Source organism: Pseudorca crassidens, chromosome 4, assembly GCF_039906515.1.
Source record: "Pseudorca crassidens isolate mPseCra1 chromosome 4, mPseCra1.hap1, whole genome shotgun sequence".
NCBI classification, from domain to species: domain Eukaryota; kingdom Metazoa; phylum Chordata; class Mammalia; order Artiodactyla; family Delphinidae; genus Pseudorca; species Pseudorca crassidens.
In genome coordinates this window covers 35,779,541-35,806,174 of record NC_090299.1, presented here as the reverse complement: position 1 = coordinate 35,806,174, position 26,634 = coordinate 35,779,541, and the positions used below count along the sequence as shown (strand labels likewise).

At 37.2% G+C, this 26,634-nt stretch overlaps 1 protein-coding gene across 6 annotated transcripts in view; it reads right to left on the bottom strand.

The window, feature by feature from the left end:
• Positions 1–285: 285 nt before the first annotated feature.
• Positions 286–26,634, bottom strand: part of SLC9B2 (solute carrier family 9 member B2) — a 50,833-nt gene continuing 24,484 nt past the window's right edge. For all 6 annotated transcript variants that reach the window (XM_067735453.1, XM_067735452.1, XM_067735451.1 and 3 more), the window contains 7 exons: positions 25,809–25,936; positions 24,425–24,600; positions 21,046–21,152; positions 18,672–18,821; positions 10,243–10,351; positions 6,843–6,979; positions 286–3,935 (listed from right to left, as the gene is read on the bottom strand). In XM_067735453.1, the coding sequence (XP_067591554.1) occupies positions 3,714–3,935; positions 6,843–6,979; positions 10,243–10,351; positions 18,672–18,821; positions 21,046–21,152; positions 24,425–24,600; positions 25,809–25,936 (1,029 nt within the window). In that variant the 3' untranslated portion in view covers positions 286–3,713. The remainder of the gene's footprint in view (positions 3,936–6,842; positions 6,980–10,242; positions 10,352–18,671; positions 18,822–21,045; positions 21,153–24,424; positions 24,601–25,808; positions 25,937–26,634) is intronic.

The window sequence follows — 26,634 nt, the reverse complement described above, 5'->3', positions numbered from 1 at the left end:
GTTTTATTCATTGCAAAATGAATATCTGAATATTACCAGGTGAATAAATTATTTTTTGGAAGGCTTAGGATGCATCATATACAAGAAAAATTCTTCAGTCTATATGCCTTCCCAGAGGTCAAATGTATTTATGTTGGCTTTCACCCAACGAATTTGGTGGATGATATATCGTTCTGAAAATAAGACAACCCCCAGAACTGCAAGAGTAAAATATAAAAGAATCAAAATAAAATGGGTGTTTACATTAAGAGTAAAATTTAAAAGAAAATAAAATGGGTGTTTACATTAGTTTCAGTTTTCTTTATTGTTCTTTTCTGTGTTCTAAATTTTCTGCAATGAAAATGTATTATTTTGTAATCAGACAAAAATAATCAGTACCATTTTTAAAGAATGTAATGGATGAGATCACTTGCAAACATAAGACTGAGGACATTTTGAGAACATTAAAGTCCAATCAATGTTATGGAGTTAATACCAGAGAGAAAAACAGTGGACTGTGAAAATAACTTGAAGAGCTGAAGCCTAATCAGTCTGCCTAAAGACAAACAAACAGACAATAAACAAACACTTCTCAAAGGGGAGATTGATGGTACCAACCCTAGGAAAAATAGGCATCTTGAAGAACATGAATTTATAGTGTTTGTTTAGCACTGTCCTTGGAAGTATGACACCCTTGCTGTGCACTGAATTGTATCCCCCCACCAAATTCATAAGTTGAAGCCATAACCCCCCAATGTGATGGCATTTGGAGATGGGGACTTTAAGAGGTAGTTAGATTGGATAAGATCATGAGGGTAGAGCCCTCATGGTGGGATTAGTGCCTTTATAAGAAGAGACACCAGAGAGCTTGCACACTCTCTTCCATCCCCATTTTTTCACCCCACTCTGTGAGGACCCAGCGAGAAGGAGGTTATTAGCATGCTATGAAGAGAGCCCTCATTAGAGCCTGATCAGGCTGGCAACTTTCACGTTTGACTTCCAGCCTCCAGAACTGTGAGAAAATAAGTATCTGTTGTTTAAGCCACTCAGTCTATGGTATTTTGTTGCAGTAGCCCAAGCAGACTAAGATAGACTAAGCAGACTAACATCTAAACTGTTATGTGGCAGGTAGTTTTCTGATACTGAAAGAGAATCTCCTCACTGACTCAGTTAATAAAAATTTACTAAATGCCCACCGTGCTCCATGCCCTGTGCAAACTGCTGAGGATTCAAAGATGACCAAGATAAGGTTCCCACCCCTCAGGGGTTAATTTAATAGGAGACAAACATATAAACAAACTGAAAAAAGGGCTATAAGTACTATGACAGAAGTATGTATAGTGTACATACACCGTTCTTTCAGGCACCCAGAGGTTAGAGTAACGGTTCCTATCTGTGGTTGGGTGGGTGGAGTAAGTTTGGTTGGCTTGAGTCAACACTGTATCAAATTAACTCTGAGTTCACCAGCCAAGTCAAGAGCTGTGACTTACAATGTGGTGACAAACCTGAGACTTCATGGTGAGCCCTGCAGAGACCAATACTGGACAGACAGCCAGAGAGATTTGGGTGTAGAGTAGAGGCAGGAAGTAGCTGCATGCTCTGAAAATGGCATAGGCTATGACAGTGGCTTACTGTGCTCTTCAACTATTTCTACATTCTGTAAATTTCCATTTCTAATTCTTCTTTGGGGCCTTGAATATTTATAACAACATTCTCATTTACTTATACTAACTGTATTTTGTATTAGTTAAAAAGTATTCAAAGCCTGTTACATGGAGAAGAGCTACTGGTGAACATGGGAACCAGCACTGACTGCAGCACCCTTGGGCCTCACATGCCTTTTGCTAAGTCCTAATCATCCCCCATGTCCTAACCCTAGTCCTACTTTCTCTGGAGGCTGTGTCTAAACTGCACCTGCCCCTGGATTGATAAGGTGCTCCTGCTACGAGCTCCCTGGCGCCCCTCTACTTCCTGCATCATGGCACGTATCATACTGTTTTGCAATCTCTTGTTTAGTGGTTGCTCTCCTCTATCAGACTGTCAGATCCTTAAAGATGGAAACAATATTAGTCTTCATGATGTGCCTGGGTCACCAAGGGCTTTCAGTAAGTATTTGGATGAATCTAGTTTCAGAGCTTGTGATAGTAGAGGACCAGGTGAGCATTAAGTTTATGGTGCTACCACCAAGGTGCACCTGGCCAAGGAAGTTCATCCATCTGAACTTTGGTATACATTAATCCAGTCCAAATTGAGAACATAAACACTAAGGGAATACAGTCCCAGAAAGTAACCAGAGTCAGGCTGACATAAAAATGAAGATTCTATGGCTTCGTAATATGTTAGCTTAATAAAAATTAAGCTAGTTTTGGACAGAGGTGAATGTCATGGTGGAAGGGGCTGCAACAGTAGTCTAATGATAAGATTAGTTCAATATGAGATGTTAGTCTAACAACTAAATGAAGGGTGTATGTACCCTATTCGCACTTCTGTCAGAGCACTTATATCCCTTTTTACAGTTTGCTCATATGTTTGTCTGCTAATAAATCAGACCCTTAGGTAGTCTAATGACATGTTTATTTAAACATGATTATTCTAACAACTAGGCAGGAGTTGACCTAGAGTAGAGGAACTTAATGGGTGACATACAAAAGCAGAGATGTTCTGTTGATCAAGTGGGATAAAATGTGACTTTTGCAGATAAGCCTTTCTTCTTATCTTCTCTACTAGCATGTTGCAATCCCTGAAATTCCTGCCACAGAAGTCACTCTTTTGGTTAAAGTTACTAACTTTAGATGGTCCTTGTTAACCTGCAAGAAGATGCTATTAGGTGATGGCAACACCCAACACAATGGTACTTCTGGCTCTCCAATCTGACCTTCCCATCTCCCAGGATGTGAATGCTTAGTGAGAGACACTTTCTCAGCCTCCTCACAGCGGGGTGTGGGCTTCACTAACATTATGTAAGAGGAGAGATGTGTCCAACTCCACAGCACATCCTTAAAAATAAATTGCTTGCCTTGGACTTTCCTTTTTCCTTCTTCCTGAGGATTAGAAAGGGGACAGACATCTTTAACCTTTGTCCTAAGCTAGGGCATGGCACAGCCTCAAGACAGAAGGACATGGGTCTCTGAGTAGACTGCATGAGCAGAGTAACACTGTCAGCTGGTTTCATAAGAGGGAAATAAATTTCTCTATTTAAGTATTTCATTTTTCGTTTCTTCATTATAGCAGCTTACCTTACCCTGATTAATATGATATTCATGAGGCTGGTGTAGAGACTGATAGAAATTGATGAGGGATTGTGTTATGGTATTTTAAAAAAAGAAAAGAGGAGCCCAAAGCAATTCAAGGCATGAGAGGCCAGGTGACCATGAACCGTGAAACTGTGATGGTAATAGTAAGTCAGAGCAAGCTGTTGGTTAGCAGAACAGGACACTGAAATTAAATTGTGGTAGTACATTCAGGTGTATATGTCCCTATAAAAATTAAGATATAATGATGAATAGTGTGTGAAAAAAAAAAAAGGTAGAGATCAGGTTGGAGATGTAGAACATTACCCCCATCCCCCCAAGATGGAAAGGGTAATGGCTAAAAATGCTGTTTAGAGAAATAGCCACACTTGGTTCTAGTACATTTTAAGCTTAACCATTACATATGTCAATATCCATATGGATAAAAGTAGCCTCCGAGAGCAGCTTTCTGATGACTATATTCGGCATTCTCTCTTTTCACCTCTAAACCTGTATAGAAGTCTCTCCTTCATCTTCTTCATCTTTATTTTGATGTTCAGCTTTCTGGAGAAGTCTGGGGCCTAGCAAACCAATAAGTAGACTTCCAATTGGGGCTGTGATGAGGATGGCCAAAAATGCCACAGTCAACACATCCATTCCATATCCTTCTAACTGTTTCTCTCCATGTGATCTTGCTGTGTCCAAAGCCACAGATCCTATTGCAGCCTATAAAAGTTTAAAGGTAAAGTTGGAAGCATGATAAGACAAGCACATAGAAAAAAAGGTTATTTTATCATTTGCAAAAACAAATTTCTTGTTCTTCTGCTCAACTGACAAAGTTCTATTAGTCTTCTTTCAAAGTGTACTACAGTTGATTTTAATGATCTAAAAGCTCTCCCTGCCCTGGCATAGGGAAAGAATGATGATTCATATATACCTATTTGCATAAGGTAAACTTACAAAAATATCAGGCAAATATATTTCAGAACACAAGGCAAATACAGACTTAGGATATTAATTAACTATAACAAGATTCTATATACTAAATTCCTCCTGAGTAAAGTTGAAAGTTACTGAATGGTCATCTCATTCTTTTGTCTTTAGGAATTTGGAATTAAGAAAGGACAAGATGAAAAAATGCAGTGATACTTACTGGAAGATGGTGAAATTTTACATGAAAAAACATAAGAATATTGCTGTAGAGCCTAAGCTACTTGTTAAACATCAAGAAAATTGAAAGTGGTAGGTACCTTTGAAACTTGAAGTTAACCTTATTAGGAATTTGATTAACTCTTTGCCTTAGGAGTTGGTGAAATGTTTTGTTTAAAATTTATCTACTGGGAAGTATTATGAAAACTCTTAGAGACAAAATGCAATATTATCAGTGCACATGGGGAAAATACATTAATCAATCTGGTTATCCTCTTATTGGCACAGAACATAGCAATGAAACAGAAGAGAAAATATCAGTGTGGATGAGACACAATGGCAGAGATGACTCATTGCCCATAAATATCTGAATGCCTCTTTTCCCTTCTATAATAGAACTCCTGAGTTTAGCTGGTCACATTGCTGTCCAAATACAGACTTTTTTCCCAGTCTTCTTTGCAACTAGTTGAAGCTATGTATCTAAGTTCTGGCCATAAAGAGGTGAGCAGAAATGATAAATGCTTCTTGTAACTGTTCCCTGAAAAGAAATGGACACTTGTACCTTATTCTTTCCCCCTTCCCATTGGATGACAAACAGTGAAAGTTGGACTCATGGATGAAAGGCATACGCTGAGGACAACAGTTACCCTGCCAGCTCTGGAATTCCCATGCTGGTTAGAGAGAAATAAAAATCTATCTCATTTAGTCCTTGGGTTTGAGGGCTCTTTGCTATTTCAGATCATCTTGTGCCATAACTAATTCAACATTTCATGAATTCTCAGCAAGAACTGCGCACATTATGATGTATATTTCTCTTTCAGCTCTCTGTCATTGTGTATATGTGTATGTGTGTGTACGTTTGGGGGTTTGTATGTTTGCTAAGTTGTCATTTAAAATCTATTTCCGGGACTTCCCTGGTGGCCTAGTGGTTAAGAATCCGTCTTGCAACTCAGGGGACACCAGTTTGATCTCTGGTCGGGGAACTAAGATCCCACATGCTGCGGGGCAACTAAGCCCGTGCACCACAACTAGAGAGAAGCCTGCGCACGGCAACAGGAGCCCGTGTGCCGCAATGAAAGATCTCATGTGCCACAACTAAGACCTGATACAGCCAATAAATAAATAAATAAATATTTAAAAAATATACATATATTTCTTATAGTAGGTCATAGACAAAAAAGTTTAAAGAACACTAATATGGAAAAAATATATAAGAAAGTCTTGCTTCTTGTGCAGTGGCAAAAGAAGAAAAAAGAAATTGTATACAATACTTGCTTTGAGAACATGCATTATTCAAGACATCCTAGATAATTTCTCCTTATTTTAAAATTTGTTTTCATAGCAGGAAAGTGCCGTCTTTCAAAGTTTGATGTTAGAAACAAATCTTTCATACTAAAGCTACTAGAGCGATTATTTTGATATTTACCTACTAAAGTTACTGAAAGTAGTGTGGAGGCTGGAGATACTGTGAGGGAGAAACTGTTCAACTTACTGTGCTCTATTAACCTCACAGCATTCTTAGCCACTATGTCTCAGACACCTTTGAAAGTCTGATGGAAAGAAAAACTTCTCTGGAATAATGCCCCAATCCCATAGCCACACAAAATCCGGCATATAGTTACAGAGCAGCACACTGCACCCCTCAAAGCTTCCTAAATTAAGAACACCTAATTCTCATTTCATGAAACAGAAATTTACACATTTAAATAACTGCAAAATAATCAAGGATGAAACAGTTCAATCTTATTTGTTGTAATTAGTTGGAGAATACACAATACAATCAGGGATATATTACATTTGCAACAAATGATGATCTATACAGTTCTAATTTAACGAGCAATTATAGGTATGCTACCAAATACCTGGTCAACACCTTCGAGTACCCATTGGTTACTGCTTCTTATTAGAGTGCACAAATTTTGGGTCATGTGATTGAGACGTTTGTCAGGAGGTTCAGGTGGTTTGAAAATTTAATATCAACTAATAATCTAGGAAATAAAGCATCTTCTGAGTTATTTCTCAATAAATCTTTCTCTATTAAAGACTGTGGTCAAGCATAACTGATCATCAATCATATAGACATTGAAGTATTTCCAAATACTAAGATGGGCTATGCTATTTCTGTTTCACTCTCTTCTTAGAAGATATTGAAATGAATAGAGTTAATAACTATCTCTTTGGGTTATTTTAGAGAGCTCTGACTGACAAAAATTCCAACTCTTCCCTCCTGCTACTTACTACTGCTTTCTAGTAGTGGAGGGATTTATTGGAGTTTGAGTTGCACCCTGATGATCTAAGGAAATTTAATGAGCTGTCATATTTAATGAATCAATATACCAAAAATAAAACTTTTAAAGAGTAAATTAGTATAAAATCTTATCATAAATCAAACTTCAATTATTTATTTTCACCAAATTTGAACAAGCCCTCTTATTAAAAATGTCAAGGTATCATATAGAAATAGGAATTAAAATCCATCATTACCTGGACTGTGGCCTTTGGAAGCCATGCAAAAGAAATAAATATCTTTTCCTTAAAGTTAAAACCAGCAAAACACACCATCAGATATGTAGCCAAAATTCGTATCAATACTGCAATGCCCAGGGTGGCAATACAAAGGCCTGTAAGAAATACTCAGTTTTTAGACATAATGAAATACTGGGGGAAAAATTGAATCACATGGTTACTGATTCAGAACTCTTTCAACAGAAGTCTAAAAACATTCACAAAATTAAAAAGACAAAAATGGCTAGGCATAATTTATCAAAACATCAATATTAAGGATCAATCAGATCACTTGTTTAAAACAAGGTATTTCCCCTTGATTTTTTTTTTTTAGTAAAATCCAAAAGATTTATTTGCTCTGAGAGAAACCAGAATATTCCCTTAAACTGAAAACAGAAATTAAACATATTTTAATTTCTAAAAGGAGATTTGAATGTTCTTTTAAGCTTTATAGTAAGAAACACACTTTCTTCCATGCATTTATTTAACAAGAATTTATTCAATAACTATGCATGGCAGGATCTGGACTAGGTACTAGTATCCAAAAATGTATAATGTACAGACTCTACTTCTATGAACTTCAAAGACAGAGGAAGACAGAAACATAAAAAACGAATTAATATACTATAAGGTAAGTACAGTATAAGCATACTGGCAAGAGGGCACAGAAGAGGAAAAAATTATTATTTTCATCAAAGTGGTTGAGAATTCTTTACAGAGAGTATAAGACCAGAGGCGATATTCAAAATATTTATAAGCCATTATGGGGGCAATCAGCCAATCAGAACAGAGCTCGCTGGGCAGTGACCAATCAGAACAGACAGTGGCAGTCTACAGCTGTTTCATCATACTGGTGTGTACACTGACAGCCCATTAGCCCTGGTTTTCACGTACAGCTACTGCATTCAGTCAGCATTTAGAATCCTTTGCTGGTAAAGTTAAGTTCATCCTGAAGTGCAAAATAAAGGATTGTGACTTGGCCGCTGCAGGCTACTGGAATCTGAGAAAGGCACAGCTAAAGTGACTGCTAAGTTACAGGATGATTTTTTTTAAAGTAACATTTGTTGAGTATTTACTCTGTGCCAGGTTCTGTACTAAGCTTTAAGTGCATTACTTTACTTAATCCTTACAACCTGTGGGGTAATTCCTGTCATTTTACAGTTGAAAAAAGTGAAGTTCAAAAAGGATAAACAACTTTGTCAAGTTCAAAAGGCTGGGTAAAAGGGATAGACACTGCAGGAGGCTCTACTGTAAATCTGCAATATTTTTTTTTACCGAAAAGTTTTGTGGCTTTTTGTTGGAGGATATTTCTCCCAGGTTGGTAGATTTTCAAAAATATTTGTTGCTGAAGTACAAGATACAAAAGAGATGATCCCATTCCCAGGAGGGAACATTGAAGGTTTGGGGAGAAGATGAAGAGGAAGTTTTAGACACACTGAGTTTTAAGTTTTGTGGGATTTATAAGTGGTGATGTCCAATCAGCCACTGGATTTATAGATTTAGAGATAAAGATTTTGGAATTACATAGTTTATAATCAAAGTCACTGAGTGTAGATGAGCTCAAGGAAGTGATAAAAGAGCAAGAAGCATAGAAGGTTTTGGAAAGAACTTTGAGGAGGAGCAGCGCTTAAGCCATACATACGGTAAAGACTCAAAAGGCACCGGAAAATATGAAATTTCAGACTTCAATGTAAAAGTGTTTTAAAGAGGTCAGTAGTATCAAATGCTGCTGAGAGATCAAGTGCAATAAAGACTGGTAAGTATTCAGTGGATTTAATAATATAACCTTGGTAAGAGCAGGGTTGGTTGTGTGATGGGGCAGAAGCTAAACTGAAATGTACTGAGGACGGGAATGAGAACTGAAATGGAAAAGGGGAATACAGACACCCTTTTGGAAAAGATTGAAAAAAGAAATAGAGAGATAGAGTGGTAGGTGAGGGGGTAAGTGAAATGGAGGAAGGATATATATATATATATATATATCTTTCATAAATATATGTGTGTGTATTTATTTAAATTTTGATTGTGATAAAATACACATAAAAATTACCATCTTAATCATTTAAAAATGTGCAGTTCAGTAAGCATTAAGTTAAACCTTTACATTTTTGTGCAAAAAATGTCCAGAACGTTTTCATCTTGTAAAACTGAAACTCTGTACCTATTAGACAACAAATCCCCATCTCCCCTTTCCCAAAACCACTGGCAACCATCATTCTACTCTCTATGAATTTGACTCATATAAGTAGCATCACACAGTAGTGTCTTTTTTTTTTTTTTTGGACCTTGTTAATTTTCTCTATTGTTTTCTACTTTGTTGATTTCTTTTTTTTTTTTTTAATTGAAGTAGAGCTGATTTACAATGCTGTGCCAATCTTGGCTATACAGCAAAGTGACTCAGTTATACACATACAGACATTCTTTTTTTTATATTCTTTTCCATTATGGTTTATCACAGGATAATGAATATAGTTCCCTGTGCTATACAGTAGGACCTTGCTGTTTACCTATTCTATTTGCAATAGTTTGCATCTGCCAACCCCAAAGTCCCTGTCCCTCCCTCCCCCTTGGCAACCACAAGTCTGTTCTCTATGTATATGAGTCTATTTTTGTTTTGTAGATAGGTTCATTTGTGCCATATTTTAGATTCCACATAGTAGTTGTCTATGATTGGCTTATTTTACTTAGTGTAATGTCTTCCAGGTTCATCCATGTTATAGCATGTATCAGAATGGAAGGATATTATTTTAAGTTAGAGATTAAAGTCTGTTTAACTTCTGAAGAGAAGAACACTGTGACAAGGATATTTGAGGATGAATAAGAAAAAGGGAAGAATCTATGTGTAAGATCCAGAAAGAGGTGGCAGGGGATGGGATCCCTAGTATGGACGGAAGAATATTGTGATGCAAGGAAAGGAGAAAATAATGAGTATATGTGTGTAAATTAGTTTTTAAGTGAAGTGCTATGAATTAAGAGAGTTTTAACATAATGGCTTTCAAATGTGTGAATGAATAAAAGAATGAATGAACAAACATTTTTATTCTATGGGTACATATTATAGAACTCACTATTTATCTTTAAAATTCTGGCCCTTGATCAGGGTAAGGCTAGATGAACATTTTTATCCTTGGAAAAACACTTTAAGGCCTGCATTTTATTGATGGCAGTCAGCAGTGTCACTTTTCTTTACAAGGAACAATATTTAAAGGTATAAAATTTACTGTCTTAGATTGACAAACATTATTTTCTAACGAACTGCTCTAAAAGACTTAGCTCGTTACCTTTTTATATAATTGTGACAATGGGAACCACTGAACACACACCTACTAAAGATATTTCAACTGAATATAAGAAGAGTTGATTTTAGCAAAATTCTTACCTACAGTTTCTGGTCTGAGAGCTGTAATGGCTACCTCTGCTCCAATCAGTCCAAAGAGAAGGGGCTGAAAGATGAACCAGGCAACTGCTATAACCTTTTCAACATCTGCCTAAAAGGAACACACACACACACACAAACAGACTTTCATTATATGAATTTAGAAGTTCTAAGAATTTTATTAATTTGAAATTTGAGTCAATTTGACCTGAGATAGCCTTTACCTCTGTAGCATCTATAAATAAGAAGTTAGCTAGAAGAGAGCAAAAAATCACGCAAAGATATTTCTAACACAATTAAGATATATGAGGTACTTTAGTGTTGGTTTACAAGTAAATGTTAATTATAAAGAGTTTTACAAAGTAATCTTAGGACTTCTGCTGCTGAATACACAATCTGTGTGTGTGTATTATAATGAATAATATTATATTAATTATATTATTATTACATTATTGCATAGTTTAAAATTTTGTTAATTTTCATTCAACAATATGATTTAAAGACCTTATATCAGTGCATATATCTAGATATTCACCTCATAACTGCTGCATAGTAATCTGTGGTATGGGAGTACCACAGTTGATTCAATCATTTCTTTATCAATAGGCCTTTAAGTTGTTTCCAATTTTTTCTTTATAAAAAAATACTGTTTGTGGATATCTCAAATCACGCACAAAGATAAAATCCAGGTATAACAAAGTGCTGTGCCAGTTATTAATTTATTGCCCTTTGGCTCCAAATCTGCCTTTCCTTGTTTCTCTGCAGAAAATGGAGCTGGGCCCTTTAAACATTTCACCTTTGCCAGCTGGTACCATATTAAGTATTGTCAGTAGAAGGTGCTGAAATCTATTGCAAGAAAAGGAACTCTTCCTGGTTTCTGTGGCTCTTCCCAGCAAGGTCTTCCAGCACAAGGCTCCTGCAGTCCAGGTGGCTTCTCCAGTGCCAGGGTCTTGCAGTGCATGGTGCTAGCAGCTTTCCCCAGCCTACACCTGGGGTGGTTTCGTAGCCACCTCCCTTGGGCCATATACCTCCCCATGCACTTAGAGGGTGGATTTCCTATAAGTTTGGAGAGTAGATTTCTAGTAAATTTTGTAGGTAGGGCACCATGGTGATCTCTGTGTCACCCAGTGAACCAAGGCTCTAACAAGGCCTGGATTCTCAGCCCTGGAGGAGGGAGCAGTGAGGTGAGGAGGAGAGGTGGAAGCGTGTGCTTTATCTCAGCCCTAGGAGTTTATAGCTGCTATTCCTATATTATTTAGGGGTCTCTTTACATCTTACAAGCCAATCCCTTGTTAACTGATCCCCAGGATGGTTAATAATAAACTTCCCCAGTCCAGTTACTATGTGATTTCTTTTTCCTTAGGAGACCCTATTTGATATAAGCATAACTTTATAACACATAATGCAAACATCCTAAGAAAAGACTGATACAATTGACGATGCAAAACTAAAATGTCTGTGGCAAAATAAACCGTAAAAAAGACAGTGACAAACCAGGAGAAAATAACTGTACTATGTGTATAACAGAATAAGGAACAATGTCTAATCAATAAGAAAAAGATAGAGACCCTAGTAGAAAAATGGGCAATGCATATGCACAAGTAATTGTACAAGAAGAGACACAAATGGCCAAAAACCCTGAGACACTAAAACTCAGTAATTAGAGAAACACAAATTAAAATGATGTACCATATTTTGGGGGGAGGGGGTAATCACATTGAAAAAAAACACTAAAAAAGTTTTAACAATGTAAAGTATTTGTAAGATTGTATAACTGAATCTTTGTAAGATTCAATTGGTAAGACTGAATAATTGGTAGGAGAGCAAACTGACAATGCTTTTTTGGAGGGCAATTTAGCAGTACCCAGTACAGTACCTAAGAATTTACATTTAACAGATTTTTTTCAGTCAACATTGAGAATCTTTATTTTGGGGGACTTCCCTGGTGGCACAGGGTTAAGAATCCGCCTGCCAATGCAGGGGACATGGGTTCGAACTCTGGTCTGTGAAGATCCCACATGCCGCAGAGCAACTAAGCCCGTGTGCCACTACTGAGCCCGTGAGCCACAACTACTGAGCCCGTGTGCCACAACTACCGAAGCCCGCGTGGCTAGAGCCCATGCTCCACGACAAAGAGAAGCCACCACAGTGAGAAGCCTGCACACCGCAACGAGGAGTAGCCCCAGCTCGCTTCAACTAGAGAATAGCCCGCACACAGCGACAAAGACCCAACGCAGCCAATAAATAAATACGTTTTTTTTAAATCTATATTTTTGGACCACATTTTTACCCTTACAATTACATGTTCTTAAGGATATGTACTTCCATATATGTATGGAATTCCGACAAAGGAGGATTACATTGTTTCTCTATTTTCTTCAGTTATTATTTCTGATATGTTTATTAGGGTGAAGATTCTATTTCCTCTTAGCTTACAAAGACAGCATCTGTGAGGGGATTTGTTGATTTTTTTATATAATTCTATTCCTCTATCATGAAAAAACAGTTGTTTCTACATCATAAGGAGTCAGATGATGAATGAGGTTCAAATTCTGCCACCCACTAACTGCAAGCCACTTGCCCTTAGCACCTCATTTTTCTCATCTGTAAAATGAGAGGTTTATATTAGAAAACATCCAAGATCTTTTATCATTTAATGACAATGACTAGTTCTGCCCCAAAAGGTCCAGTTGCCACCCTTCCACATATCTTTAAATTTTACTTTCGAATTTAATTTTTAGAGTATATCATAGCTAAAACTAAGACTTTGATACCCCCAGTTGTAAAGAACAAAATTCAACTATATTAACTTTAGGTTACTTAGCCTTTTGTTGCCAGGACTAATTGTTTAAGGAAGGTCCTCAAAAATATTTCATGTATTTAGAACTCCAATGAGAGCAGAAGTCCTAAAGAGTTTTCTCTATCAAATTATTTTTACTTCTAAACTGTAGACTAAAGACACGATTTGTATTTTGACTGTAACATTTTAGACTAATTGAACATCAGATATAGGCTTACATATTATATAATTTAAGAAAGGGAGAAGAGTCACAATGTATCTTCTTGTGGCTTTTCATAACTTCAAAAACAAAATGAATTTATTTATAAAGAAAATGGAGGTCTTCCCTGGTGGCACAGTGGTTGAGAGTCCGCCTGCCGATGCAGGGGACACAGGTTCGTGCCCCGGTCCGGGAAGATCCCACATGCCGCGGAGCGGCTGGGCCTGTGCGTCTGGAGCCTGTGTTCTGCAACGGGAGAGGCCACAACAGTGAGAGGCCCGCGTACCGCAAAAAAAAAAATAAAAAAATAAAAAGAAACTGGAACCATAGAATAAGCTAAGTATAAAAGAAGATGAGCCAAGGGGAATGAAGACTGTGTTGTCCATTGAAAGTTAAGGCCACTTTATACATCTCTATGCACCAATGGTAAGAATCTTCAAAAATATAAATCACTTTCAAGGATGGACAAAAGGAGAAAGTTAATAGAAATGAAGGTTTCATCATGGGTTAAATATCTATGTAAGTGGACACTTCTCAGACTGAACAATTCAAGATTCAGAAGATCCAAAATATAACAGAAAACAAAATCCCATAACTATAAAGGTCATCTAGAAGCACTGAATTTGAAAATAGATGAAAAAATAGATGACAGGCCCAAGAAAGGTGAGTGCATTTGAATAAAATAAGACAAATGGCAAGATTAATGATTATATGGAAAACCAAGCAGAAAAGTAAGAAATAACATCAGAAACTACAGGCACAAATGAACTTAATAAAATATTTTAGCTTTTCAAAGTATAACTCAACAACAGTATTACTGTAGCACTATTGAGTTTACAAGTGCTTCATTTCCATTTCCCCAAACAACAGCCACAATTCTTTAGATGTTATTATTAGTCTCTTCATATTACAGTTGAGAAAACTGAGTATTGGAGAAGGTAGGTGACATTTTGGGGATTATACAGCTTGAAGCAGGATTGGAATCCAGTCCCCATAACTTAAATTTTATGTTCTTTATATAATGTTGTGCTGCTCTGGAGGGTGTCTGCCACATAATTGATTCAATGAAGATTCTCTTGCTTTCCTTTCTTTAGGGAACCAGTTTGATGTATTCACATTGTGTGTTCTCATCCTGACTCTGCCACTTACTGGCTTTGCGACTTTAGGCAGTCTATCTAGTATCTCTAAGCCTTGGTGTCCTCATTTGTAAAATGGTCTGATATCTACCTTTCAAGGTTATTGTAGAGAATACGTAAGATGACGTATGTAAAACTTTACAAGAAAGACATCTTTAAGGAAAAAAAAAACTATTGAGGAAAGGTCCTAATAAGAGATTCATAGATCTGACCACATGAAAGTATATGATATTTGAGTGTAAAAAATGAACAATATAAAATGGCACAAAAATCTAACTTCATATGTATAGATGTGTGTATACACCACCAGGTGGTTCTGATGCATTCTCAAGTTTGAGAAACACTATTCTAAGCTGATGAGGGTGCAATGAGATAGGTACTTCATATATTACAGTGGAAAAGTAAATGGATACAACTCTAGAAAGCCGTTTGGTAATGCATGTCAAAAACCTCAAAATGTTCATATTATTTGACCCCAAAATTTCACTGTTAGAAATCTGGCCTAAGGAACTGATCAGAAATTGAATTTCAGCATAATTAAAAATAGCAGAGACTAGAAATCACCTAAATATTTAACTATAAGGAAATGGTTTTAAAAAATTATGGGGCATCCCTATGTGTGTGTGTATGTGTGAGTATGTGTGTTGTGTTTTGTGTGTGTGTGTGTAGATAAAGAGATATACACAGGAGAGTAACCAGAGGTAAATATGAAAACAAGGTACCTAGTTCTTTCTCTGGGTTGTGGATTACATTGACCTTCTATGTAATCAACCAGGCTGCAGGTAATTCAGGCAAAGTTATGACAAATGCATTCAAACAGATGCTTTGTTTCAGCTTTAACAATATTTTCTATATAACCCACACTATATTCTGGAGAATAGCACAACTGAAACTCATCAGAGTTTCCCTTTCCCTCTTTGTCCTTCTATGCCCACAGCTAGTGACCACTTGTAGTAGGGATCAGTCTCCCCTTTGATTTCCCTGTTGCTAAAACTATTGCCCTATTCCAAATGACATGACTCTTTTTTGTTGTTTTTTAAAATCCTATCATTTGTGAACTTAATTTTAAATTGCAAAGTGTAGAAGTATAACATTTTTAATATATGTGATATGTGTTATTCAAATAGATGTCAAAATATAGAAATGTGTCCTGTGTAATAATGCTACAGTTGTATTATAAGGGTAGTGCCAGTCGCTTTGGATTCAAACCGGAGCTTAAATCCCAGTGCCACTTTTTCAATTTTGTGACCTCGGACATGTTTTAGAACATGTTAAGTTCTTCTGATTTACAGTCTCTATAAAATGGAAATGGTAATACTTTTTCAGTTTCTTTTGTGAAAGTAAGTGAGAATACTCACTTAGTGCCTTGTATAAGGCCTTACAGAGTGGCAGTAACATTTATTAGTTCCTTTCCCTCCTTTTACCCATGACAGGATAATATGAGCTGGTTGTTAATTTTTGAAAATTTTTAAGAGGTGACAACAGATAGCATTTTCCAGTAAAATTCAATTTGAAGAAACTTACTATAAGTGTATTTGAAATTTTTCCTGTTGAATAAATGAACGGAAATAAGCCAAAATACTTAAATAGCTTACAGAGCTGTTGGCTTTAGGTAGAAGAATTGTAAACGATTTTTTCTTTCCTTTGCTTTCTGACTTTTTTTTATTTCCCAATATTTTAAAATGAGCGTATAGTACTTTCATACTCAGAAAGAAAACTAATTTTATTTAAAAATTATTCTCTTTAGTAATTTATTTCTTTTAATACTGACAAATGTTTACAATTAAGAAGTTAAGGGACAGATTCCAGTCTCAGTCACTATTTGGCTGCAACCTCATAAGGAACTCCAAGTAAGAATCACCCACCTGAGCCAAGTCTATCCACAGAAATGCAAGACAAATTAAAACAAAACAAAATTGTTGTTTTAAGTCATTAAATGTTGAGGTAATTTGTAACCCAGCAACTGACAACTGAAATAAAAAATATTTACAACAGCAAAAAAGAAACCAAACAATATTCAAAAAAAAGAAGTTAAGGGGCAGTTTGTAGAATGCTAACGGCTGGCAAACTTCCCAGGTGTCGGATAAGGGGTCACAATGCAACTTTAGCTGCATCCCTTTACTGGGTGAAAACTGTGTCCTTGGTCCTGAGGCAAAGGAGTAGATCAGAGAGCTTCAAGGAGCAGGTGTATTAGTCCGCAGCCCAGATTAGGGTGGAAGACAGACAGTGGTGAGTCCTCAGAGAGAAGCAAGGGAGGCAGCACAGCCCTATGTCCCAAGCTGAGATTGGACAGAAGACTGCTCACGATACGGGACAACCTTGCCTCAGCCCTCAAGAAAAGGGAAGCCATAGAAAAACAAATGTTTGATAAGAGCAAAGGCTTATGAGAGATGAGGGATGACAGGAGTACCCAATTTATACGAGGAAGTTTGTTTACTTTTTAGCTTTGTTCTTGTTCGATGTTATATGAAATCAGAAATCTTGTTCGATGTTATATGAATAATATAGGTGCTGCTGAAAAGGAAAAAAGTAGACCACCTGAAAGCCTTACCGCCAAGCCTCTGACAGGGCAACAAACCTAGGTGCCCATCTGGTGTCTAGAGCAGGGTTTCAAAGGGACTCTCCTTTTCCTCGAAGTCCAATCCATCTCAGCTCACTTTCTTGTGGCCTCAGTACCCTTGTTCACACAAGGCTCCAGGAGCCCCTTCCAATCCTTCCCTCCTCTAAAGCAAGATGATTCACACTTATACTTGTCCTAATTTTATAATCACACTGTTAGAGAATGAATGGAAGCCTCCTATCTGAATGCTATTTACCCACAAGGAAATTCTATCTCTAGTATATCTCTGCAGAGATTCCCATAATTGAACATGATTATTTATCTAATCTCAAGATTTATAACCTTCACATGTTTCCATATGGCATTATATTAAGCTTAATTATTTTGAGCAGTTTTCTTTAGGTTTTCCAAAAGGATATATCTACATTTAGTTTAGGTCACATACATCTAATTTCTTTATTAAACAGAATAGCACATGACCCTGTCAAGTTCAAATCTATAAAAATGTATTTTAAAATTAAAATAAATAAATGGCAATCAGCTGATTTCCATAATACATATTAAGAAAACAGATAACCTTAATGATCTTGAAACTTGGTAAGGAAAACCAAAACAATCTTATAAAAAACAGGCACAAGCTTTTGAATACACTGGCAAGTAAACATATGAAAAGATGATTAGTTTCACTCATAAAGAAATGCCACCAGATCAGCAATGAGATACATTTTTCACCCATCAGATTGGCACAATATCTGAAGACTGAAAATAGATCAGAGAAGCAGATTCTCTCACATACTGTTGGTGAGAATGTACATTGGTACAGTCTTTTAAAAGGGCAAATTGATATTATCAAAAGTATCAGTGTGCACAGTCTTTCAAAGAGCAATCCTATTTCTAGAAATGTATCCTATAGATAAACTCAATAATATGCTATAACATTAAAATTTTTCTCATTTTAATATTTCTGAAATTAGGATATCAGTTTAATTGGCAGCATTCTTTTTCTTTCTTGATAGCATGTAAAATAATAATAAGACTGGATAGTGCCTTAGAGTTTACTGAATATAGTATATGTAAGGGCATTTTATTGAAGCGCTTTTTGTCTTAGCAAACTAGAAACAATCTAATGTCTATTAGTAGGAGACTGATTAAATAGAGTATAGCACAGCTATACAATGCAGTACTCTGCAGCCCTTACAAAGGATAAGGAAGGCAGCATGGAAATAGAACCATGGTACGCTTTAAGTAAGTAAATATGGTTTTTTTTTCCTACTTAAAGATGTATTTTTTGTTTGTTTGTTTTGTTTGTTTTTGTTTGTTTTTGTTTTGCGGTACGTGGGCCTCTCACTGTTGTGGCCTCTCCCGTTGCGGAGCACAGGCTCCAGACGCGCAGGCTCAGTGGCCATGGCTCACGGGCCCAGCCGCTCCGCGGCACGTGGGATCTTCCCGGACTGGGGCACGAACCCGTGTTCCCTGCATCGGCAGGCGGACTCTCAACCACTGAGCCACCAGGGAAGCCCAGTAAATATGTTTTAAGTAAAGACCTTAAGTTCTAGATTCGTATGTAAGGGGAAAAGGATGTGCGTGTGTGAACTTGGACATACATTTACAAATGTATAGAAAATAGCTTTTATGATTAAATAATTTCATTAATTTGATGTTAAGAAAGTATCTGGAAAGAAAAAATTAATCTGATCAGAAAGTGATCATGAGCAGAAGAACTTAAAATGAATTCACCTTTGCGCTGGCCCATCCCTTGCCTGCAAGGAAAGCCAGGACCAGCGTGCACAGTCCTCCTGCCCCAGGGAAACCAAAATACATGCTGCTGAACACAGCCAGCACAGACAGCCCCAAGACCAGGAATGCTCTCTTCCACACGAGCTTGTCCTAGAGGAGGAGAGAGGTTGGTTAGCTCAATTATTTCATATAACTGATTTCTAACTATTGGTTTTTCCATATTCAGGACTTAGTAGAAAATAAAAAAGTCTGTGTCTGAGCATATAAATGCATGACAGAACATTTACTTTCTTTTCCTTAGTAAAAGTAGAGTTAGCACATGTACAGATGTTAGGTGCCTCTCCCAGGAATACCAGTTATCCTTCTCTGCAGTTATCAAAGCAGAATTTCACAGGGCTAAATGCAACAGCAGAAAAAAGCACATAGGCTTTAGGGACAGAGAGACCAGGGATAAAATTTCAGCTTTTACACCACTGACATATGTAGTTGGCCATATTACTTAAGCTCTTCAAGTCTTCTTTCCCCGTTCCCTAAAGCAGTTACATCCCAGGGATTCTGTGAAGGCTAAAGATATGATATCTCTATTATTTTTAGGTTCTCTGTTCACTCTTTAATTTGATACTCTCCTGGTTTTTCTTTCTAAATCCTTGAATACCAAGAAGCTTTAAGAGGCTGTAGACAGAGTAGTTTTTCGTTGTTGATTTTTTTTCAACTTTTTATTCTATATTGGAGCATAGCTGATTAACAACGTTGTGATAGTTTCAGGTGCACAGCAAAGCGACTCAGCCATACATAGACATGTATCCATTCTCCCCCCAACTCCCTTCCCTTCCAGGCTGCCACATAACACTGAGCAGAGTTGCCTGTGCTACACAGTAGGTCCTTGTTGTTGATTTTTAAAGTCTCAGAAATGTGTACCTCTTCCCTTTCACTTTTCCGTTTGGCCTTTTAAACTTCTTGATTGCTTTAGAAGGCAGGCAGGCTTTTTAGAAGTGCTTGGCTTGGAAGCCTGCAGGCTCTGGCGGTGGGTTACCTGAGTTCATTCCCAGCTCCACTGCTTTCTAGCTACGTGACTTTGTTTAAATCATTTCTCCCTAAGCCTCAATTTCCTCATCAGTAAAATGCTCATATTAACAGTACTCTTTTCATCAGTTATTGTATGGAGTGCTCTAGATCAGCACTTTCCAACAGAACATTCAGTGACGACAGAAATTTCTGTATCTGCATTATCTACAGTAGTGTTCTGTATCTGCGATGGCCACATGTAGCTAGTGGCTGCTATATTGAACTAGTGGCACTTTATTGTACATACCACGTCATTTTATACACGGTAAACAACAAAATGTAAGCTATCATTTTTCTCTTTACTTTGCTGTTTAATTAGAAAATCCTATAACTTTCTATTATGCATTCATAAAATCTACAATCTACAATTGAAGCTTTTTGCGCACAGTAAAAATTCAAACCAACATACATTCAAGTAATGTTAATATTAATGTTCTTACGTACAGTTCTACTTTAGTTAAGTTTCTAATTCCATTCAAAATGCTCTGAAATCTCAAAATAATGCCAGTTCTTCTAGGGAAAAAAAAGACTTTTATATGTTTATCTAAGAGACAAGGGGAGTAAAGGAAAACAAACAAAACCTTTGTTTATTAAGAAATCACTGTGTACAGTAAAGGACTTTGATATCTTTGGTGAGAAATGTTGAACTATATGATATGAGAATGATAAGATCTGTCTATTTGATAGTACTAGAATCTAAGGTATTTTGGGACTTCCCTGGAGGTCCAGTGGTTAAGACTTCGCCTTCCAATGCAGGGGATGTGGGTTCAATCCCTGGTCGGGCAGCTAAGATCCCACATGCCTCGTGGCCAAAAAACATAAAACAGAAGCAATATTGTAACAAATTCAATAAAGACTTAAAAAAAAATGGTCCACATCAAAAAAAATCTTAAAAAAAAAGAATCTAAGGTATTTTGATACTAAAAAAAGAGGCCCCCAAAGCCATTTTATATCTTGATTTAGTTGAGTACTATGAATAATAATAAAATTAAAATAAATAAAAATAAAATTAAGATAAATAAAAAGACATATTGTATTATTTTAGAATTGATGTTATTTGTTTTACAGTCAAGTTTGAAGTATACAGAATATAAATTAGAGAAAAAAATTCCAGGACTGCATTAAAAATCTTATACATTCAGCCCTCTTCATAAATCTCATGGACAGCACTAATATTGCAATGAGCAGTTTTAAAATGGGGGGCCATTTTCTAAATCACATAACTCACACCAGCTTTCAGGGGAGTGTTCTAGAATGCTCCTCCAATGACATGTTAGAGCATGACTTACCCACAGATTATTTCTTTTACCTGGTCACTGCTTGGAAAATACTGAATAAAAAATCCAAGAAGCAATCCAGCTGCCATACCAACTACCACCTCCAAAACTCCTTTGAGGACATTAAAAACCGTGGAGCCTTAAAAAAAACATAAAAAGAAAAACCTGAGACAGAATTCTAAATCCATAAATGCACAGACCTTAATCATTAACATAAAGAGTCTAATTATATAGAAGGAAAATGTACAGATCTTTCCTGCTTTCCATATTCTTAAAATGTCTAATAAAATGGGCCTCCATTAAGAAAGGTATGCATATTATTGGAGATAAATTTAAAAATAGGCATAAGCTATGATTTGTGTACTTTTTTCTATGTTTACTTCAGTATAAATTTACATAATTTATTATTTACTAAGAAAATATGAAAGATAAAATTCATAAATCAGGTCTAATTTGTTCTACTGTATTACATGTATAGGCTGGGTGAGCAGACAGACCTAGTATTCAAACTGCCATTTAAGAGCCTGATTTTTTAATAATAAATGCATATTGATTTTAGTAGCTATATACAGAATACAGTAACTTAAGAATTTGGCAATAAAAGTAAAATCTTTTCTTACTACAATGAACGTAGGGGACTTACTCCTTCTCGAACGTTATTTCTAAGATTAAATCTGAAAATAAATTATTTTTGAAATTGCTCTTGGAAGAGTCTTTATTTGTTGCTTAGCTTCTTTGAAATATCACAATATAGAGGTAAGTAAACTACATTTTCCCCCATAGCAAACAGGATTTAGGAAACTTTAATTTAAAAAAATCTTTGCCAGCACATTGTGCAGAAAATTATATTAATATTGCTCAATATATAAAGCCATCCTCACAAACTGTTCTAAGAAAATATGTACTAACCAGTTATGTGGTTTCTTGTTATTATAATTTCGGGTACAGCCTATGCCACCCCTAAGGTATGTCACTTTGGCATAAGGATTATTTTGAGCTGAAGGCAATTGAGAAGAAACATATACAAAATAAGCTCTCTGCCATCTCCCTATTTGCTTTTAAAAGAAGGACATAAATTTGTAAAGCTCTCCCCCTCCCCTCTCCATCAGGAATGACAGAAGTTAACCACTGAGGCCACGTGGAACCCTAATCAGCCCAGGGACAGCACCAGAGGAATCTACATAACAAAGCGCTGAAACCAGCCCTTACCTAACAATAGTTTGCTCGTATATTCGCCTTTTCCCAATTTGTTGCCTCTAAAAGCTCAAAGTCCTTTTCCTTTGTCTTGCACTTCTCTACAAAATCACTGCTCTCCGCTAAGATGCTTTTTAAGCCCCAATTCTAACCACCCCTTGAGTTACTCACCACTGCGTACTCCAGTGTGTAAGCACGGCGCACGCACATGCTAGTAAACATTTTCTCTTGTTAAGCTGTCTTTGGTCAGTCTGATTTACAGGGTCCCAGCCAATGAACCTAAGGTGGGTAGAGGCGAAAAAGCTTTTCCTCCCCTACGGTTTCTATCCTCTCTCTTATTTAAAAGAATAATTACCTCTGTAGTAATTTTACTTAGCTAGGATAGCTCTCTGCTAGGAAATGGTGGGACTGTCAAAAGCATCTAGCTGTGATAGTAGCCTATGTCTTGAGCTAATATGGTAAATAATTTACTATAAATGTGTAGAAAGGAGCCAATTAGTTTGTCTCTGATATAGTAAGGTTGTTTTTAAAAAAAATACTTCTTGGGCCCTACCTCTGAAAATTCTGATTCAGTAAATCTGGCAGGGCTTGGGATCCACATTATAAAGAAGCTCCAGGGGCTTCCCTGGTGGTGCAGTGGTTAAGAGTCCGCCTGCCGATGCAGGGGATACCGGTTCGTGCCCTGGTCCGGGAAGATCGCACATGCCGTGGAGCGGCTGTGCCCGTGAGCCATGGCCACTGAGCCTGCGCGTCCGGAGCCTGTGCTCCGCAACGGGAGAGGCCACAGCAGTGAGAGGCCCACGTACCGAAAAAAAAAAAAGAAGCTCCAGGTGGTTCCAAGCAAAAGGCCTAAGGACCACATTTAGTCCACATTTAGTGGGGCAGGGCAGAGGGAATACAGCACTGCTGACTGGGAAGTTTCTGCAGGCAGTCCACAGCTGGCAGCCCTGCAGACCCTCCTCGTTGCCCTCCCTGCCCTGCTCTCCCCATCCCCTGTGATTCTAATGCGAACTGTTGCTCTAAAGCCATGGTTTCCATTCCCAGAAGTTCTAATTTAATTGGCCTAAGGCAGTGCCTACAAGAGTATTTTAAAAAACTCCCCACGTAATACTAATATGCAGCTGAGGCTGAGAGCTATTGTTTAAAAGGTGTATAGCAGGAAAACAGTGCAAACATACTTCTGGATAGGTAGAGCAGAGTTTTTTTGTTTTTGTTTTTTTTATCTGCAAATAAGCACTTTATTGTCAAACAGTTCAGCATCAGAACAAGGTTTCCAAAAGAGAAAAAAGTGTAGATTTGACTTAATAGATAAGAGGAAATCCTCACCGGTTCTTGAACAAGAAGGTAACCTTATGAAAGCCATGTTTTTGATAAGATTAATTTAACCAGTGATATATGGCAGGGACTGGATGTAAGGCAACTTTGGGGCAACAGGAAGAGGCGAAGTTCTAGGTACTCAGCAGAAATCATATATAACCCCCCAAAATGGGACAGTAACTACAGTGGAGTGGAGAGGCTAAAAATACATGACTTTCTATGAAGGCGTGTTCCCACTAAATAATCTGAAGCTAAATTTAAGCTACAATTACATTTTGTCAATAATATGAAATTGCAAATCTTATTTCCAACTCTTGGACGTGGATTAAAAAATGAACTTAAATTTATGCTGTGCCAAAGGAGAGTAAAGGTACTGAATAACAGTGGGAGAGAAAAAGATGCCTTAAGTTCTTTTTCATTACTACTTAAAACATAGTGCATCCATTTCCAACATTTGGTAAGTATGGAAAAGATACCCATTAAAATCATTGCTGCTATTACCCACCAAATGTTAAAACTGTTCCTGTTTCAGAAGAGCGCTCTTCCTCCCACTTGGCCTGCTGTCATTGTGCTCATTGAAAATCTACTCATCCCTTGTGTGAAGTCTCCAAGATTAAACCTTCCCAGAGGCTCCATGTAGAAGCTGTTTTAGTCCTTCTCTAAATCTTCTTTAAGTCCTTTGAATCTCGCCTTACTGCACTTACCAAACTGCTTGAGCAGTCTATGTCTAGAGGGTGAAGCTACTGGCCCCTTCCTAGTATGGAACTAAATCTTGGGAGGTGACTTTTTCCATTTTAATTTGCCTTAATTAATTATCAAGCAACTATGCCATGCTTGTAACACCACAATCTATGTTTCTAGAGTTCAAGAGAACAGCACGTTGTGAACGGATCCCTGTACCTGTGGAAAAGGCCATGCCCAGGCAGGTGTTGAAGCCAGTGATGGCCAGAATATCATCGAAGCTGCCAGCAGCCATGAGTAAGGTCGGGACGCCTTTTTCAACACCATAGCCTCCTTCCTGCAAAAGGAGCATTGAAGGCACCACGACAGCTGGAGATACAGCGCCTAAAACAAAACTAAGCAGGCAGTGCTTTAGGCATTTATGACAGTATCTTACTCATTATTATTATTATTATTGTTGAAAGTATAATAACCTCTACTCTTTTAGAGGTTACACTTTGGACAACTAAAGTCTTTCAGATGGGAGCAAAGCACCAACCCAGAAACACATACATATATGCAAGTTCTATAGAACACTTTTTTCAAAGTATGGCCATGGATAACCTGTGTTAGAACTACTTAGGCTGCCTAAAAAGTTATGTTTATGGATGGTAGAGAAGACCTAACGGGGTTAGGCCCCAGGAATCTAACTTTTCTTAAAAACAAAACGTTATGGTATGAGGTTTGAAAAACATGGCCACAGACTTTTTGGATTGGAACCCAGTGACGTTTGGCCTTTTACCAGGATTGAGTATGTAAAATAAGACAACAGATTAGAAGGAAAAGGCCATAATGACAGTGACACTCATAATGGCAGCAGTAGTAACACCAGAAAGCACTTTATGTGCTTACTACGTGCCGAACACCATTTTAAGCACTTTACATCTATTAATTTAATCCTCACAATAACGCCATGAAAAAGCTACAATCATTATCTTTGTTTTGCAAATGAGTAAACTGAGGCACAGAGAGATTAACTAACTGGCCAAAGATTGCATAACGCAAAGTCATAGAGCTGGAATTTGAATCCAAGCAGTATAGCTCCAGGGTCATAACCCTGAGAAATAAGAACTTCTTACTTGTTGCATACGCACTAGTACTAAATTCTAAGTACTTTCATATTTATTTAACTCTCATGGCTTTTAACCATTAGAAATAAGAACTGACAGTGGAAGGAAGAGACAGCAGAACCATCTAATCAAACAGTCTGGTGACAAAAGAAGGAGGAAAACACTTCTGGGTGTTGATGACCGTTGATACATTTATTATCCTTTATACCAGACTCTGAGGTGAGATCTGGCATCTCTCTCACCAGTCTGGAATCACGTATAGGTAAAAGATCATTACTTCTTCAATAGTTTAAATTATTATAATCACTGTAAAAGCTAGACATACACTATACACATATACTATCATTTGAAGTTATAATATTTAGATTATGCTGATATCGATGTTGTATTTTTTGATGTCCTTAAGAAAATGCTATTACGTGTTCTCTTGTAAGGAATCGGCGAAAGCCCTAAATGTCTGTGCATATTTTCATATAATAAAGAAAAACCATTACCCCAGCATAAATCCCCATTGCCATGGTAAACCCATGAGGAAGTGGGCAAGAAGAGCAGACGCACACGCCTCCACAAGACAAGGACCCAAGGATAATCTTACACAAACACCCTTCAACTTCTTCAGGGCCTGCAATAGAAAATTAGACATAAAATACTTCTCTAAAGACATGCAGAGATTATGACATTAAATGCTTTTGCTTCAATATTCAGCCCACATCTGGATCATCACAAATCTTCCAGGAATGTTCCACTTAGAACATCTAGTGTTCTAAGTGTTTAGAGCTAGCTTATTTATTCCTCATAGCAGCCCTACGACATAGGTAATATTATGCCCATTTTGTAGATGTCCTCAACTAAAAAGGCTCAAGTTAAAGTGATTTGCCTATGATCATGACATTGGTGAGTTGTGGAGCTAGGTTTGCACCCAGGCAGGCTGCTTCCAGAGTCTGTGCTCATTATCCCCACGCTAGCTGATTTAACCCTCTCAGGGTTAGCTTTATTTATAATTTATGGTCCCCAAATGAGGCTTGGGTGAAAACCTCCGTCCCCCAAAACATGCATTTCTAAATCAAAACATTCCTAATGTAAAATTCATTTAATTGTTTTAATTCATTCCTAATGTAAAAAAGCATTTAAAAACCTCATACTTGAGACTCATTCTATATAGGAGGCAGTTTCCTGAGCCAGTACAGTTAGCCCTCAACTCTTATATAGGGCTTCGCATGCCAAAAATATGATGTCTTCTCTCTCATGACCATAATTTATAACTATGGCCCATAGCTCTGTCAGAGAAAAGGGGGGGCCTTTATTCTTGGTGCTGTCCCC